The sequence below is a fragment of the Artemia franciscana genome, unplaced genomic scaffold (assembly GCF_032884065.1).
Source record: "Artemia franciscana unplaced genomic scaffold, ASM3288406v1 Scaffold_757, whole genome shotgun sequence".
NCBI classification, from domain to species: Eukaryota; Metazoa; Arthropoda; class Branchiopoda; order Anostraca; family Artemiidae; genus Artemia; species Artemia franciscana.
In genome coordinates this window covers 70522-89150 of record NW_027067641.1, presented here as the reverse complement: position 1 = coordinate 89150, position 18629 = coordinate 70522, and the positions used below count along the sequence as shown (strand labels likewise).

Genomic DNA, 18629 nt, shown 5'->3' with positions numbered 1-18629 from the left:
TTATGTCAAAATGATTCTTTTGCAAAAAAATGCTGTATACTGAAGTACCTTCGTATTACACGTGGAATTCTAAAAATAAATCATTTGAACTTCGAAAACAAGGTAAATCAGGCGATGGCAAACCTACCATCTTCAAATATACTACGATAGGAAGAATCTACACCATTCAACCCAATAAACATGAATTCTTTTTTCTCCGCCTGCTTTTGGTGAATGTACCCGGTCCGACGTCCTTTGACTATGTGAGAACTGTAAGCGGTACTATATATGACACTTACCGTATTGCATTCCAAGCTCTGAGTTTATTGGAGAATGACCAACAATGGGATAACTGCATCAATGACGCATGCGAAACGTCAATTTTAAGTCAAATTTGTGCATTGTTTGGAATCATACTATCAACTTGCTCTCCTTCAGTTCCTACAGAGTGATGGGAAAAATATTAATCGAAAATGGCCGTGGATATACTCCATCGAAAATGGTTAGAGACGTCAGATATGACTTTTGATTTTATATCAGAAATTTATAACAAACCTCTTCAGGATTTGGGAATCCCTTCACCTAATCGTAACGCTGCTGTTTTGACATGTGTAGAATTGGATGTTCATCAAAATTACCACACGAGTGATCTATTGTCGTATGTACAAAATAATTTTTCTAAGTTAACGTCTGAGCAAAAGGACATTTATGATAAGATAGTGCATTGTGTCGTTAAAAACGTTGGAGAAATTTTCTTTTTAGATGTGCCAGGAGGTACTGGTAAAACGTTTGTGATAAAATTGATTCTGGCATTAATTCGATCAAAAAAATACATAGCGTTGGTAATTGCGTCGTCTGGAATAGCCGCAACGTTGCTGCCTGGTGGAAGAACTGCTCATTCCGCTTTGAAATTGCTTCTGAACTTGCTACAGAAACTCCCACGTGCAATATTTCCAAACTATCTGGGATGGGTAAAGTATTGAAGAAATGCAAACTTATTATTGGGGACGAGTGCACAAGGGCACAAAAAAGACAATGGAAAACACAATAGAGGCAACAATCTTGACAGGGCCTTTTGAGGGTGAGGCTGCTCTTATTCTTCGCATTCCCATGATTCTAACGGATCTGCCTTTTCGATTTAAAAGATTGCAATTCCCAATTCGATTAGTATTTACAATCACCATCAACAGAGCTCAAGGGCAACCATTAGAAAAATGCGATATAGATCTTAATATAGAATATTTTTCCCATGGACAATTGTATGTTGCATGTTCGAGGGTCGGTACACCGGACAGTCTATTTATATGCACAGACAATGGGACAGCGAAGAATGTTGTATATTCGCAAGTATTACGTAGTTAAAAACTTATATATGTCTATCTATATTCACAGGTAGGACACAGGGACACAACTACAATGGCGCGTAACGACTTACGCGCGTTTGGGGGCTTGGGGGCACGAAGCACCCCCACTAACTAGGTGTTGGTGTGGCGTGAAGCGCCACACCAGCAGCTAGTCTTCAATAAAATGCACGTATCAAAATTTTGATCGGATCCATTTGGTGAAAGGAGGGTGTGGGGGATAGTAGTCACCTTCTGATTACTTTTGACTCTCAAAAATGGTGCTAGAACTTCAAATTTCAACCCAAATAACTATCTGAGTTTATATTTATATATTAGATTCCAATACCAGGTTTATATGACTGTTGTTCCAGAAAAAGCTTTTCTGGAAAAAATAATCACATCAGCGTAAAACCACTGCTTAATCAAAGAATGCATTGGGAAAACTTTTTTTTCTGGCCAGGGCACTCCACATAGAAGTGCATGTTATAGAAACTTAGAAAAGAGCTCATTTGACTAGAAATTGAAATTTCTGGTGCTGAAGAGATTCTAGAGTTGAAAGTGATTGCAGGGCAACCAGAACCTTACGGGCTCCCGTCCTTTTCTGAAAATATTAAATCGAAGTTTCATGATAACAATTTTTTTCAACATGGTCCAAGTGTCCATTAGTTATGTCCTTTGCTATTTTAAACCCCACCCATAGCCCTTTAAGCAAGGACTATAAGTTAGACTTTATACCGTTGTTGACATTTAACATCCAGGTTGCAGCGGTAGCTAGCAGCCTAGTTAAAAGGCATCATTGAAGAGGTAGTCGTATAAACTTTGATGGGGCTCATTCAATTGGAAATCAAAATATTCAGTACCCTTTTAAGACTCAAAAGAGAACGGATGGCAGCTTCTCCCAATGCTTTCTTTTTGCCCAAATCCACACGATGGAAGCTTGAGAATGCAATTTTGTTTAAATTTGTCAAAAGATAATACAGCAATGCTTTCAGGGATGTAACAAATGCTCAGTGCCAGGTGGCAAGGGTTGCAGATCGTATCCATGGAAAATGTAAGATCTTTAAAGTAGGGATGGTCATTTAAATTTAGGAGGAGGCTCATTTGATTGGAAACTGGGAGTTCTAAGTCTCTTTAAAAAGCAATTCAAGGGCAACTAGCCCCTACGCCTTTTCCTCCAAAAATATCCAAGCTAAATTTGGAGTTTTTTTTCAAAACAAGCTGTTTTGTTCAAAATAGTCACTTTTTCCAAAATAGTGAAAACATCTTATTGTTTCCTTCGTTGACAACCTCCTCCAGAGCCCGGGGTCGAGTGTTGTGGGTTGTGAGGGTATATGAGGGTGTTCTTATTAACTTTAGAGAAGAAAATCAAACGTTTTACTTTCCTTTTCAAGAGTCAAAAGTGAATGAAAGGCCATCTTATTCAAAATAGTCTAAAAATCATACAGCTCTGGCTCCAGAGTTGACATAAATCCCCAAAAACTCGATACAACGGTTACAAGTTGTGTTCCAGGCGTTTATAGGAATTCATGAAATGGATGATGTTGCAAACATCGGAAGAGACTCATTAAATTGGATATCGGAAGTTCTGATGCTCTTTTTAAGAGTCAAAAGTGATTGGAAGGAGGGTAGTTGTCACCACACGCCCTTATTTCTTCAAATACATCCAATCTGAATTTTGAGATAGCCATTATGTTCAAAACAAGTTGAAGGTAATATTGATCATGCTACATAAAACACTGTTCCTACTGCTACCCCTACAATTATGACTCGTATCATAAATACTGAGGATATGCAGGTGAAAATATAAGACATGAAGGTTTTAAAAATTTAAACTAAATCAAAACCTACGATATGCATAAAGACTGACAAAATGGCGAATCTTAGGAATCTCAAGAATAGTTTAAGGAAGTAAGTTTGTACTTCAAGGGAGTGCTTAAAGAGGAAGATAAATTGACCAACAGGCAATATGTCTACAATGCTAACAATACTACTACAGTGCTATTACTACTACTGCAATTTCTTTGGCTACTAATTCTGATTAAGTAGCAGTCTACTAATGCAAATAATATTCACATGAAAATTTCAGGAATTTTCAAGTGGTAAGTTCAACTAAATTAAAATCCAATATGGATATATAGCTTATCAAAAGGACATATCTGCAATATCCTATTAGATACATGACCTGGGAAGTAATCCCTCTTGCTCCCTAAATATAGTATGAGCATCACTCGTACTTTACTGAAAACATTATTATTTTAATAAATGTCTATTTTATCTCAATAACATTGAGAAATAAAATGGTTAACGAAACTTGAATTTAATGCGATTATAAAAAGATACAAATCTTGTTAAGTTTTTGTAAAAGGAGTAAATCACCTTGGAAAAGTCAACTTATCTTAATGAAAATCAGGTCTTATGAATCAGGTTATCATAAAACCATACTGTAGATGTTTGAAGGTACTATCAAGAAAAGCACACAATTTTATGTTTTTGCTCAGGTAAAATTAAAAATGCCTTTATATTTGTCTGTTTTTGCTAGAGAAGGTCCTGTCAAACCAATAAACTCAAAAGGTCAGGAGAAGAGTAATTTAATTAGAAGATACATTTTCTTGTACTGCTGTATGTGACAGTAACGATTAGAGGAAAGCGGTCGCCCTCCTACGCTCCTACGTTTCCTTTTTGTTCGCCAGTGACATTCAACAAAAACTTTGTCGTAGCAATTTTATTCAGCATGCTGAAAAGGTCTAATAATTATGCCTCTGGACTGGAGATGATATGAACAGCCACAGGCTTCTAGTGAAAAAGGTTTAACGTAAATTCCTTACAGATATTTCTTTTTATTGGTAATAATGTAGAATTTTTTTGGGGGGAGGAGGAGCTCACTCGGGTGGAATTACCGGTGATTTTTAATTACCAAAAGCTTTTGTTGGGTTAAATTTTAAGTTGATTCTTTTTTCAATTAAATAGTTGCAGATATAAGTAAATAAAGCTTATTTAAAGCAAAAATTAAGTAAGTACTCTAAACTGATTTGAGAGATGGAAGTATCTTAAGAGTTACAATCGAATTCGCAGTAAATGCTATATTTAACTTTCATAATCCCTTAGGTACATAGAGGGGAAAATAATTCCCTTTTTATAATTAGTACAAAAAAAGAAAAAAGGAGCACAAAAATTATTAAGTTACTCATCAAAGATATTTATCTTTCAGACTATGTTTTTAAAAAGGAAAATAGTCGGTGGGTAACCAGTCCCTATCCCATCTTCATTTTAGCTTTGTCTTCCCAAGGATGTAAAGTCAGACTTTGGGAATATTTATCTTGTTTAAGTTTCTAAATTAGCCAAATAAATCATGTACGAAATATAATACTTGCCAAGTATAAGTATTGTGGGCTATATAAGTTGCTTATTGCTTGAATATAAGGATGGTTGTGTTAAAAAAAGAATTTTGTTTGATCCTGAGTCTAACAGTTTGTGGCAACAAACCGTAGTAGGGAGTGACCCGGCTAAAAAGCTTTTCGGACGGGGGCATGATCGGACAAACGATATTGCTCGTTCAGATATCGATACAAAAATTTGACAAAAATGTCAGTACATGGCGAGCATGTAACGCACGTTCGATCAAATTCTGACTAGAATTCAGTAATAAATGTTCCTTTGAGAGGGTCAGATGCAAATTTGGAGGTAAATTTAAATTTCTAGCTGTATGTTCCTTGTCAATTTTCAGGCGTTCTGCAAGCTTTAGGGGAAAGCAGTTTCGGCAGGTAAGAGAGTGATCTATTGGCTACTTTCTAATTATAAAGTAATGTATATAATTTCATATTTTTTTTTTGGCAGCCATCTTTTTATTAAAGGTCACTGTGGGGCATTTCCGGACACAGATTACGGGGCATGTACGGACATTATTTCTTGCCTGTCCGAAAATGCCCCCATCATGTGAAGTTCAAAGTGAAGTGTTAAAACTCTTGCCAGAGTTTGAAATAAAGCTGCACAGACCTGCACAAGTTTCACTATTATTCTTATCAGTTCTAATACTTTATTTCTTTTCAAAAAATGGTACGAACGTATCCATTAGATCCATCTATTTCGCTAGTTTTAGATCCATCTATTCATGGAGGTAGAATTGTGCTATTTAGGATTTGTTTTAAGAATTGTTTTAAAATGGTAAGGTGTACCTAAATTTGAAAGTTCGTAATTTAATAAACCTAAAAGAAATTGCACTATTATTTAATAGTGGAAAAAGATAGACTGTAAGCTATTCTGATATTAAATTAAACACAAGTTATCTGTATTTAATGAAGTAAAAATTTAATGCACATAATAAAGCTCTTCTATTCTTGAGATAACGTTAAAAATACTTTGCATTCTAATCTAATCGCCCCTGTGCAGTTGTTCTTAAAGCTAAAATTCTGACTAACATCAAAATCCTAACATCAATGCAGTTAGATAATTCTTGGAAGAACGACTGGCAGGACTTTATAGAGGGAGAGGGGGGAATAACATAAAAAATAAAATATATTTGATAATTTGATAGTTTCACTATTATTCTTATCAGTTCTAATACTTTATTTCTTTTCAGAAAATGGTACGAACGTATCAGCGAAAACGAAATAAACCACCCCCTGATCTAGCAACGTTACAAAGAGCAGTCGCTTCGATCGTCAAAGATGGTAGCTCTATCAGAGCAGCTGCGGAGAACTTTGGACTCAAAAAGTCAACAGTTAATGATGCCCTTAGACGATACCGTGCTGAACTGGATGCCCAGCCCGATATTCTGGAAACTGATAAATCTCCGGCTAAGGTCCTGCCATCTGAGAGACGTGGATTTTGGCAAGTTTTTACTAGAGAGCAAGAAAAGCAACTCACCGAATATTTAAAAGCAGCATCGCTGATGAATCATGGGCTGACGGGGCTTTCAACTCGTAAGCTTGCCTATGAGTTTGCAGTAAAGCTTAATGTGAAGATGCCCTTAACGTGGACGGAAAAGGGAAGGGAAGGCCTAGACTGGTTCTCTTCGTTTATGAAGAGAGGAAATGAGATATCAATCTGGTCTCCAGAAAATACTAGTCAAGCACGTGCTTCCGGGTTTAATGCTCCAGTGGTCAGCAAGTTCTATGACCACCTAGCAGAAGTTTACAGCAGGCATAAGTTTCCACCTAGCAAAATCTGGAACTGTGATGAAACAGGTATCCCTACTGTTTTGGATCCCCCCAAGGTTGTAGCCAGGAAGGGGGCTAAGCAAGTCTCACAAATTGCTTCAGCAGAGCGGGGAGAGAACACGACTATGCTAGCTTTCATCAATGCAGCCGGACGGGTTATCCCTCCTGTTTTTGTCTTCCCTAGAGTTCATGTGAATTGCCGGATGTATAACCTGGGCCCACCTGGAAGTTTAGGTCTGTCTAACAAAAGCGGCTGGATGACGGATGACAATTTCCTCCTCTCTATCAAGCATTTTCAAAGTGAAACAAAATCGACGAAGGAAGATCCTCACTTGCTTTTGATGGATAACCACGGCAGCCATATCTCCGTTGAAATTGTTCACTTTTGCAGAGAAAACGGAATTGTTGTGCTGACGTTCCCCCCACACTGTTCACATAAACTGCAACCCCTTGATATCAGTGTTTATGGACCTTTTAAAAACGAGCTACGTAATAGTTTCAACGAATGGCTTATAGCACATCCAGGTGGCAGAATATCGATCCATGAAGTAGCCGAGCTATCCCGACAACCGTTCCTAGATAAGTTCTGCCCCAGCAACATTGTTGCTGGGTTTCAAAGGCCCGGTATTTTCCCATTCAATCGTCATGCTTTTGGGGAATCAGATTTTCTCCCTTCTCTCGTTACTGACGTTCCACTAGCTGCAACTACTAACTCTACTACAGAGGCAGCAGATCACGGTGAAGTTATCCAGGACTCTGAACCTGAAGGTCCCGCTCCCGGTACATCCGGGACAGCTCTTATCACCCCCGAGTCTGTAAGGCCGCACCCAAGGATTGACCCAACAAAAAGAAATCCTTCGAATGGAAGAAAAAGAGGAAAAACCCGCATACTGACAGATACCCCTGAAAAAGAACAGCTGGAAAAAGAAAAGCACAACAGAGAAGCGAAGAAAGCCAAGAAAAAAACGCCACAAAAGAAAATCACTAAAACCAAGAAAATGGTCGGTCGTCGACAGACCAAGGTGGGAATTAGCGAAAACCATCAGCTTTCATCAGGCTTTCAGTTTCGGAGACCAGTTCATCAGAACCCGAACTGCCAGATGACATTTGTGATGATGAGTCGGACATGTCACTTGATTTGGGAGAGGATGATGTTGTGGCGAGCGACAGACCGGTTTCTCCCATCCAAATCGGAAAGTTCGTTCTCGTCAAGTTTGAATTAGGAAAAAGCAAGTCCTCGTGTGTGTATTACGTTGGGCTAGTCGAGTCCATCGATAACGATGTTGCTGACGTCACGTTTTTGAGAAAGATTGGCCCGAAGTTCGTATTCCCAGAGATTTAGGACAAAGCAACGGTCGACAAAAAGGATATTGTCCTAGTCTTACCAGATCCTAGTTCCTCAGGTGGGACAGCAAGATCCATTGCTGGACATTTGTTTTCACGTGATTTCTCAGCCTTTAATATAAAGTGATGGTTAAGTACCAGTACTTTTAATTACTTTTCTTACTTTTACACAAATATACGAATTTTTTTAACACTTGTGCAGTACTTTTCTTTCAGAGGTGGGGCATGTCCGATCATGCCCCGGGGGTGTCCGAAAATGCCCCATGGCGGGGCATTTTCGGACAGCATGACCAAACTTGGGAAAATCTCATTTCTGAAAATGTGATTGTAGATAGGACAATGAGGTTGTTGGTGTGGATTGCCAAATAGTTTACCTTCCAAAAGGAAGTATAAACACAGTGATCGGTCCAGTACGGAAAATGACACAACCGAAAATCTGAAAAACGTCCGGAATAGCCCCGGTCTCCCCTACCTGAAACTCTAAAAACCAGAATTTTGATACCAATATGCACCTCAAAAGAATTGGATTTCTGTACATATTTCAAATATATAGGTTTCATTAACTTTAGTTATACCCATCAAAGTTAAGAGCCTGAGAAAATTTGCTTTGTTTCGGAAGAAAGGAGGAAAACCCCCCTAAAAGTAAGATAATACCAGCAACAATCACATATAAATCAAAAAATATATTAGATTCAGATTCATCATATTCAGATTCAGATTCAGCATATTAGAATACTGTATAGAGTACTTAGAGTACTGTAGAGGTTCCAAGCTCCTATCTACAAAAATGGAGAATTTAGTTTTTTTCACCAGAAGAAAGATCATGGATGTGTGTTTATTTGGTAATTTTGTTGTTTTTTCCAGGGATGGTCGTACCGACCCAGTGTTCCTAGAAAGTAATGAGAGGTCCCATTCAAACGGAAACTAAAAGTTCTTAGTATTTCATTGCTAGAATGTGATAGTCCAAGGCAAATCCCACCACTTGCAATTTAAAACATTTCTTGAACAAATTTTCGGCTTGTCTCCAATGTTTTTATAATATTGTTTGCATGATAACACCCTGCAGGACCCTTCATAATCATTTAAGTTTTTTTGACGCTTTAATAAGCCAATTAATATATTTTTATTTTCGTTGGAATTATTTCTCGGAAAATTCACAACTAGTGTCAAACTAAGGATGGCACTCGACTTCCTCCCCTCCATCATCATCTTTAAGATATTTTCAAATAGTTCTATAAAAATTGGTTGAAAGGTGGCACCCTGTGGTATCCTGTGGCACCCGTCATCATCATTTAACCCTTTCCTTAAACTTTAATATCCCAATAGATATTTGTTTATTTTTGTTGCTACTATTCTCTGACAAATCCCAGCCTGTGTGTCATCTTGATTTGCCCCTGGCATCCCAACATCTTTCCTAATAGGTTTTCTCAGGTATTTTGTTGTTGAAAATATGATTAAGGTAATTTCTTCATGTTTTCACAAGCCAAATATTTGTGATAAACCATCTCAATTCACGCCACTATGCCAAACTTTGACTGGTCTTCCTGGCACCTTCGACTATCCTTCATCATTCCAAAGAAATTTCACAGACATTTCCTTGATTAAAATCGTACATTAAATCCAATTGCTCATGTCTTAGCATTCCATCCCAAAAGTTGATTTCCCCATGACATTTCACACCACTGGGGCAAACTATTAATAGTTCACGGCACCATCTGGTGCATATTATCATAAATATTACATTTTTGAGAATTTTCATGCAAAAATATACTTTATCACAAGAATCAGTCGTATAAACGTAATGAAAAAATCCCCCATAGCGTTTCTAATTATGACTCTTAGCATTTGAGACCCAGCTTAGCACAATTTGCCATTCCCGGTGAAACCGTTCAGAAGTACACTACCACACCTGAGGATTTTTCTACATTTTCCCCTAAAGAATAAGTTTATAAACTAAAAATGATCGTTGTTTTTATTTGAAAGGGAAAACATGCCATATCATTGCTAGATTGCGATGTTCCATGACGATTCTCAGCCCATGAGATTTGATTGCTGAAAAAAGATTGCTGATCCTAGTAAGTATTATCATATAAATGAAATTTTTTGACATGTTCCTGTAGAAATATTCGTTTAGGCAAAAATCGATCTTATAAACTTAATAAATAATCCCCATTAGCGTTCCTTTTGATGAATACTAGATTATAAAGTCAGTTTGGCATAATGTACAACTCCCGGATGCCGCCTAATTGGCACAAATTATCACGCCAAATGGATTTTTCAAACTCTTATCACTCGAAAATGAATTTATAAACTAAGAAAAGACCAGTGTTCTTATTTGAACTTCTTGATTGCTTATTTTTGAATGTGAAAATCGTTGCTTGTTGATTTTTCCCTTCGTGAAACTTGTTTCATTTTGATTTTTTTCCGCGTGAAACTGGTTTTGCTCAAGAACTTGTAGGGTCTTGATTTTTTTTCATTGAACTTTTTGCTTGCTGATTTTTGAAAATGAAACTTATTCCATGTTGATCTTTCTCTTCGAAAAAATTGAACATTGATTTTTATCATCAAAAAACTGATTTTGTTCATGGAACATATTGCGTGACCAGTCCTATTCATGGAACTTATGGTGCTCTGATTAGTTTTTGGTTCGTGAAGGGTGTTGCATATTGATTTTTCTCTTCTTTAAACTAGTACATTGATTTTTCCCCCCGAGAAGCTGATTTTGTTCATGAAGCTTGTTGCGAGCTGATTTCGTTCTTGTAACTTGTTGCATGTTCATTTTTCTCTTTGTGATAATGCTACATTAATTTTTGTTGTGGGCTGATTTTTTGGTTCGTGGAGCTTGTTGCCTGCTGATTTTTTTTCGTTAAACCTTGTGCATTGAGTTTTCTCAACTTGAAACCGATTTTGTTTATTGAGGTTTTGGGATGTTGATTTGTTGTTCATGAAATCTGTTGCGGGCTGATTCTTGTTCCTGAAACTTGCTCCATGTGGTTTTTTCTCTTCTTGAAACTTGTAAATTGATTTTGTCTCCTCACAAAACTGATTTTGTTCATGGAACTTCTCGTGTGTTTACTTTTAGTTCCTGGGACTAATTGCCTGAATTTTTTTTCCTCTTGAAACGTATTGATTTTTTCTCATTGTGAAACTTACACATTGATTTTTATATCTTGAAAGTGATTTTGTTCATGGAACCTATAGCGTCTTGGTTTTTTCTTGTTCATGGAAGTTGTTGTGTGTCGATTAATGTACATAAGACTTGCTCCATGTTGATTTTTCTCTTTGTGAAAATTGTACATTGATTTTCCTCATCACGAAACTGATTTTGTTCTTGGAGCATTTTGCGTGCTGAGTACTCCTCGTGGAACTTATTGCACGCTGATTTTTTTTGTTCGTGATGCTTTTTGCATATCGATTTTTCTCTTTGTAAATCTGGTAGATTAATTTTTCTCCTAGTGAAACTGATTCTTTTCACGAAGCTTGTTGCATATTGATTTTGTTCTTGGAACTAGTTGAATGCTAACTTTTGTTTATAAGATTTGTTATATGTTGATTTTTCTTTTCGTGATAGTGCTACAGTGCATTTTGTTCTCATGAAACTTATTTTGTTCAAGAAACTTGTTCTGTGCTGATTAATGTTCGTGAAACCTGTTGCATGTTGATTTTTTTCATTGTGAAACTTTTACATTAATTTGTCTTCTTCTGAAACTGATTCTGTTGTTGAAGCTTGCGGCGGGTTGATTTCTGTTCCTGGAACTGATTATGTGTCTTTTTATGTTCTTAAAACTTCTTACATATGGACCTTTTCTCATCATGAAACTCATAAATTGATTTTTCTCCTCATGAAACGGATTTTGTTCATAGAACTTCTTGTGTGTTGATTTTTCATTTCCAAAACCTATTAAGTAAAAAAAAGTTATTTTTTATTGTTCGTGAAACTTGCTGGATGTTGCTTTTTTTTTATCGTGAAAAATATACATTGATTTTTCTCCTCGTGAAACTGATTTTGATCACAAAACCATTTGCACGCTGATTTCCGTTCATGGAAGTATTCGTGTGTTGATCTATGTTTGTGGAACTTGTTGCATGTTGATTTTTCTCTCCGTAAAACTTATACATTGTTTTTTCTCTTCATTTAACTGATTTTTATCATGAAACTTGTTGCCTGCTAAATTTTGGTTCTTGGAACTTGCTTTGTGCTGATTTTTTTGTTCGTGAAACTTGTTGAATATAAAATTTTTATTTCCATGAAAGTTGTACCTTGATTTTTTCGCCTGGTGAAAATTATTTTCTTCATGAAATTTGGTATGTACTGATTTTTGTTCGAAGACATTGCAGCGTGCTGATTTTTGTTCATGAAACTTGTAGCATGATGATTTCTCTCTTTGTGAAACACTTTTCTCCGCGTAAAACTTACTTTGTTTATCGAACTTGTTGCTTGCTGCTATTTGTTCGTAGAGCTTGCTGCTTTCAGAATTTTCTTGAAATTTCTAAACTTATTTTTATCCTCGAGATTCTGATTTTGTTCATGGGAATTATGCGTGCTGATTGTTTTTCACAGCACTTGTTTTGTGCTTATTTTCGTTCTTGAAACTTGTTCAATGTTAATTTTTCTCTTCGTGAAACTCTTATATCGACTTTTTTGAATTGGTTGCATTCTGATTTTTTCGTAAAACTTGTTGTATGATCAATTTTGATCTTAAAAATTGTTGCATATGGATTTTTCTCTTCGTGATACCTGTGCATTGATTTTTCTCTCATGGAAATGATTTTGTGCATAGAACTTGTTGCGTGCTGATTTTGTTAGTGAAACTTGGTGCTTATTGATTTTTCTCCTCGTGAAAATGATGTTGTTCTGAGATCTTGTTGCGTGCTGATTCCTTGTTCTTGAAAAATCTTTTTTTGATTTTTCTCCTAGTGAAAATGATGGTGTTCTGAGAACGTGTTGTGTGCTGATTCCTTGTTCTTGGAACTTGTTTCGTGCTGATTTTTCAATTGACACTTGTTGCTTGTTGGGTTTCACTCGGTGAAACTTGTAAACTGATTTTTCCTCTTTTGGAACTTTCTTTGTTCACGGAACTTGTCGTTTGTTCATTTTTTTGTTTATGGGACTTGCTGCTTGCTGATTCTTGTTCATGAAACTTTTTGCATATTGATTCTTTCTTTGTGAAACTTGCATATTGGATTTTCTCTCATCCTGAACCTTATTTTCTTCATGGAACATCTTGCGTGTTGATCTGTTTGTTCCCAGATCTTATTGCGTGCTGATTGTTTTTGTTTTTTAAACTTCCTGCATATTGATTTTTCACCATGAAATATATAAATTGATTTTTCTCTAGGCGAAACTGATTTTGTTCATGAAACTTTCGTGTGATGATTTTTTGTCATGGAAATTGTCGTCTGCTGATTTTTGTTTGTGAATCTTTATGTATGTTAATTTTCATCTTAATAAAAAATTTTCATTGATTTTCTCCCACTAAACCTATATCTGGCTCATGAAACTTCTTGAATGCTAATATTCGTTCTTAAAATTTGTTACGTGCCGATTTTTTATCTTGAAACGTGTTACGTATTGATTTCTCCGTGCGTTAAACTTTTACACTTTTTGTTGTCCTCGTGAAACTGGTTTTGTTCTCGTGAAACTTATACTAGGTTAGTTTTTGGGGACTGTACCCTGCATGATAGAACCTCTACCAAACTATGCATGGTAGGTTAAGTTAAGTTAGGTGAAATTCCACTTCAACTTCCCTAACTTAACCTAACCTACCAATTGTACGGTAGTTGCAGGCTCCATCGTGCTTGGTAGAGTCCAATTAACTTAATCTGTTCCAAGTTCCATGGACAAAATCGGTTCCACAAGTGCAAAATCAGTGTAAAAGCTTCACGAAGAGAAAAATCAAAATGTTACAAGTTTCACAAAAAAATTAGCAGGAACCCCGTTTCACCTAGAAAAACTAGCAAGCAACAGGTTCAATGATAAAAGATCAGTTTACAAGAAGAGAAATCAACGAACAAGCGTCATAAAAAGAGAAAAATCAACACTTAACAAGTCTCATGAACAAATATCAGCACACAACCAGTCTCATGAACAAAATAAGTTTCACGTGGAGAAAAATGAAATTATATATTCCAAGATGAGAAAAAACAATATGCAAGGGGTCTCAAGAACAAAAAAACATTAGCCCGAATTAATTTTTGGACAGAAAATCCATACACCAGAAATTTCACAAACAAAATAAGTTTCACGATGAGAGAAAGTAAATGTACAAGATTTGCGAAGAGAAAAGTCAACATACAACAATTGTTCCATGTGCAAGAATCACAGCAAGATCTATGAACAAAAGGCCAACATGCTTTAAGTTCAATGAACAAAATCAGTAACACAAGGAGAAAATTTAATATATAAGTTCCAGGAAAAGGAAAATCAACATGTAACAAATTTCATGAACAAAAATCTGCCCGCAACAAGCTCCATGAAAAAAAATGAAGTTTGACAAAGAGAAAAATCAATATACAACAAGTTTAGCGAACAAAAATCAGCTCACACCTGGTTCCATGAATGTAAAATCAAAACACAAATATTTGCATGGACAAAATTAGTTTCACGAGGAGAAAAATTAATGTGAAAGTTTCACGAAGTTAAAAATCAACTTGCAAAAAAACTTCACGTACATAAATCAGCATATAAAGCTCCACGAGTAAAATCAGTTTCACGTGAAAAGAAATCAATAGATAAGTTTCAGGACAAGAAACAAACAATAAGCACGAAGTTTCGCAAAGTATAAAATACATGTAGGCGATAAGTTGCAGGAATGAGGAATCAATACACAAGAATTTCCAAGAACAAAAAAAGTTTCATGAGGAGATAAAATAAAGATATTAGTTTCACGAAGAGAAAAATCCACATACGTAAATTTTCAGAAACAAAAATTAGCATGAAACAAGCTCCACGAAAAAAAAACAGCACACAAAAAGCTCCATGAACAAAATCAGTTTCACGAGGATTAAAATCAATGGAGAAGTTTCACGAAGAGAAAAATCAAAACAGAACAAACTTTACAATTAAAAATAAATCAATGCACAATAAGTTCCACGAAGAAAAATATGCAAGCAACATGTTCCTTGAACAAAATCAGTTTCTGATGATAAAAATCCATTTAAATGTTTCACGAAGAAAAAAATCAACTTTTCATTTGATGAAAGGAACAATTTTCATTTACGAAATTAGAAAAAAGTTCCAAGAAGAAAAAATCAACACACCACAAGTTCATGCAACAAGTTTCAGGAACTAAAATCATCATGTAACATATTCCAGGAATAAAAATCAGCACGCAATCAAGTCCAAGAACAAAAATCGGCGCGCAGCAAGTTCCTTGAACAAAATCAGCACCCAATAAGTTCCATAAGCAAAGTCAGTTTCACAATAAGAAAAGTCAATTTACAAGTTTCACAAAGAGAAAAATCAACCTATAACGAGTTTCACGAACAAAAATCAGGACGTAACCAGTTCAAACAAAAGCTTGAACAATTACTTAGGTCTGGAAATGTGTGAAAAATGGTGACATCATGGATCGGTTAACTGTGCCAGGCTGACCTCAAATACTATAAGTCATCAGAAGGGACGGTAATGGGGAGTTTCTTTCATTATGTTTAAACCCTAAATTCTTTTGTAAACGAATATTTTTGTAAGCCACTGAGTTTTATGGGCTGGAAATTGTTATGGAACATTGCAGTAATGAAACGGCAAGTTTCCACTGTTCAAATAAAAAAAATGGTTAATTTTAGTTTCTAAATTTATTTCTTAGGGACAAATGTTGAAAAAACCTTAGATGTGATTATGTGCGCCAGAAGGTTACGATCGGGAATCATACATTGTGCCATACTGGCTCTCAAATATTAGGATTCACCAAAAGAAATGCTAATAACACCCCCTATAACAATGAGAATGAAATTGCCTCATAGATGATAACAAATGCCAAAGGGCGAGGGGAAAGGAAGCCATGTACTGTCAAGGTGGCATAAAATGTTTTGGGGGCGTCATGGCAGGGTTTTCTTACAAAAACACAAACTAATTGATTCTAAGCATAATTCTATTAAGAAAAGATCTGGAAAGTATCTTAGGAATGATAAACGGAGTCTCATGGGGCAGCCACATATTGCCAGGGTGGCGTGAATTTGCTTTTGGGGCCTTCCTAATGAGTAATGCGGAGGGTGTCATATGCTATCCATTATGTGACACGAGTTGAGAATTGTCAGCAAATAATAGCAACCAAAAAAGAATAATATATTTATTGGCTTATTCAAGCGTCAGAAAACAAATAAATGATGATAAAGGGTGCCAAAGGGTCTTATCATGCAAGTAATTTTTATAAAACCATTGTAAATAAGGAGAAGGCTCAACTAAGAAATATTTTAAATTCTGAATGGTGTGATTCACCTTGGGCTATCACCTTCTAACAATGAAACGCTAAACACCGCTGTTCAAATAAAAACTGTGTTTTATTTTTAAATTATAACCTTATTTTTTTGGGGAACAGGTTGAAAATGTCCTTGGGGTGTTGATGGATGTCACTTAGATGTCACAGGGGCAGCCATGTAATGCCGTGGTGGTGAAAAGTGTTTGGGGCATCACGAAAGAATTTGCTTATGCTAAGCTCTAAGGATGATTTTTATCAAGAATTGGCTGGAAGTGTCTAAGGAATGATAATGCATATAATAGGGTTGTCATGGGGCAGACGCATATGACTATGGTGGCGTGATTTGGCATGTGGGTCCATCAAATTGAGGGTGGAGGGAGTGGGTCGTGTAACATCCATAGTGGGACACGTGTTGGGAATAATTAGCAAATAAAAGCATTAGAAAAATAATGTATATATGCTGGGGTATTCAAGCGTCAGAAAACGCTTAGATGATGATAACGGGTGCTGCAGAATGTTGCCATGCAAACAATTCTTATGAAATAATTAAAAATAAGGAGAAGGTTCGTTCAAAAAAAAAATTTAATTCTAGGTGGTGTGAATTGCTTAGGACTATCTTATTCTAACAATGAAATGCTAAGTCTCTCTGTTCAAGAAAATACAGTGTTAAATTTTAGATTTAAAAGCTCATTTCTGTGAGAAAAGTTTGAAAATGTCTTAGGGGTGATGGCGGATGTCACATAAATGCCGCATAATTCCATGGTTATGTGTAGTGTGTTGAGGGCACCACAAAAGGGTTTTCTTACGAAAACACAAATCGAAGGACTCTAAGCATAAGTTTTTACAAAGATATGTCTGTAAATGTCATAAGAATCTGGATATGTATCACTGGGGTGGCACCTAGATGTCGCAAATCCCCATGGTTGAAAGAAGTTAGGGAATTAGGGATAGTTGAAAGAAATGAGGGATTTTCATTAAAGCCTCTAAAAGTTCGTCTTAATATTGCTTAAATATATCACTAATAGGAATCCTCCCCATCTAGAAATGCTTGCTAGGGTGGTCTATCCATATATTATCACGGTGGTGTGAATTTGCATAGCCTTGGCTCAATAAAACGTGGAATGGTCAATAAATGTTCTCAGAAATAGCTCTAAATATATTTATCTCTAATTACACTACCCCTCTGAACTAAGGGTTGGCTAGCTAAATATTGTCGTGGTGGCGTGAATATGCATATTCTTGGTTCAAATGACTTGAATTTTTCATTAAAAGCTCTCAGAAATAGCTCTTGATAGGGCAAAAATTTGCCTCTAATACCCCCCCCCCCACGCTCTGGAATCAATTACTAAGAGCCCCATATTATTTAAAACATGGTTGGTTTTTGCGTTTTTCACATTTCTTTTTGCGTTTTTGAGTTTTGACTGTTTTTTTGTGTTTCAATAATGCTTTGTAAATTTTTTTGGATTAATATTAGTTGTAGATACAAAAATCTGTATCCTTTAAATTTATCGTTTAATGATAAAATTTCAATATATTTCAGTATTGTAACTTGAGCGTCTTGTAGCTTTTGTTAGCTTTTGTAAATCAATATTCTTGTTCAAGATTTGCCTCTAATATAAGTGTTAAATTTTGTGTAGTGAAGAGTAATAAAAAACTTTTTAACATAAATGAAGTCGTAGCATATCCTGGTCATATGAATGAATGAACTTTGTTACCCGTAAATTTATAAAAAACACAAAGTACGGAGTATTATAAATAAACAAAAACAAAAACGATAAACAGCGAAGAAAAAAAAAAATTAAAACTAGCAAAAGACAACATCGACTAATTAACCAGTATCAATATGAAAAAATGCTGCAGAGGGTCATAAACGTGAATGAAGCTGATAGTCTTTTTACATAAATCATCACTGGAAGACAAAATCCGAGAAGGTACATCAATTAAACCAAATCGAGCAATTATTTTTTTGTTTCGGTGCCATCTAGGAAGCCGGAAGAGGAATTTGCAATATCTGAAATAAGCCGTACGTATAGTAGGTCGATCTTTCTTATGAAACAGATGAGCCATGCCTGATAAAAACAAAATCACAGGGGCGCAATAAGCGTTATAAATCATGTACAAACCTTTGCGGTTGTAATGGCTTTTGTTGTGGGATATTTTTCCGTAAGCGACGCGTAGGTTTTTCACGGCTTGATTCACTAGGGATGAATAGGTAGTGGAAAGTGTTGGGCCGAAACACAGACCAAGCCAACTAACTAAAAAAGAACATGGTAGAACTGCAGTCCCAGTAACGAATGGAGCGACCGCATAAGGGCTATTAAAACCAATAAACTCGCATTTAGACGCATTAACTGACAGTCCAATCTTAGATAGTTCATTGGTTAATATAG

General features: G+C 36.0%; 1 protein-coding gene across 1 annotated transcript; it reads left to right on the top strand.

Annotated features, from left to right (window-relative positions):
- Nucleotides 1-29: 29 nt before the first annotated feature.
- Nucleotides 30-431, top strand: LOC136043607 (uncharacterized). The gene has a single exon (XM_065728513.1). The coding sequence runs from the start codon at nucleotides 30-32 to the stop codon at nucleotides 429-431; it is 402 nt and encodes a 133-aa protein (XP_065584585.1).
- The last annotated feature ends 18198 nt before the right edge of the window (nucleotides 432-18629 follow it).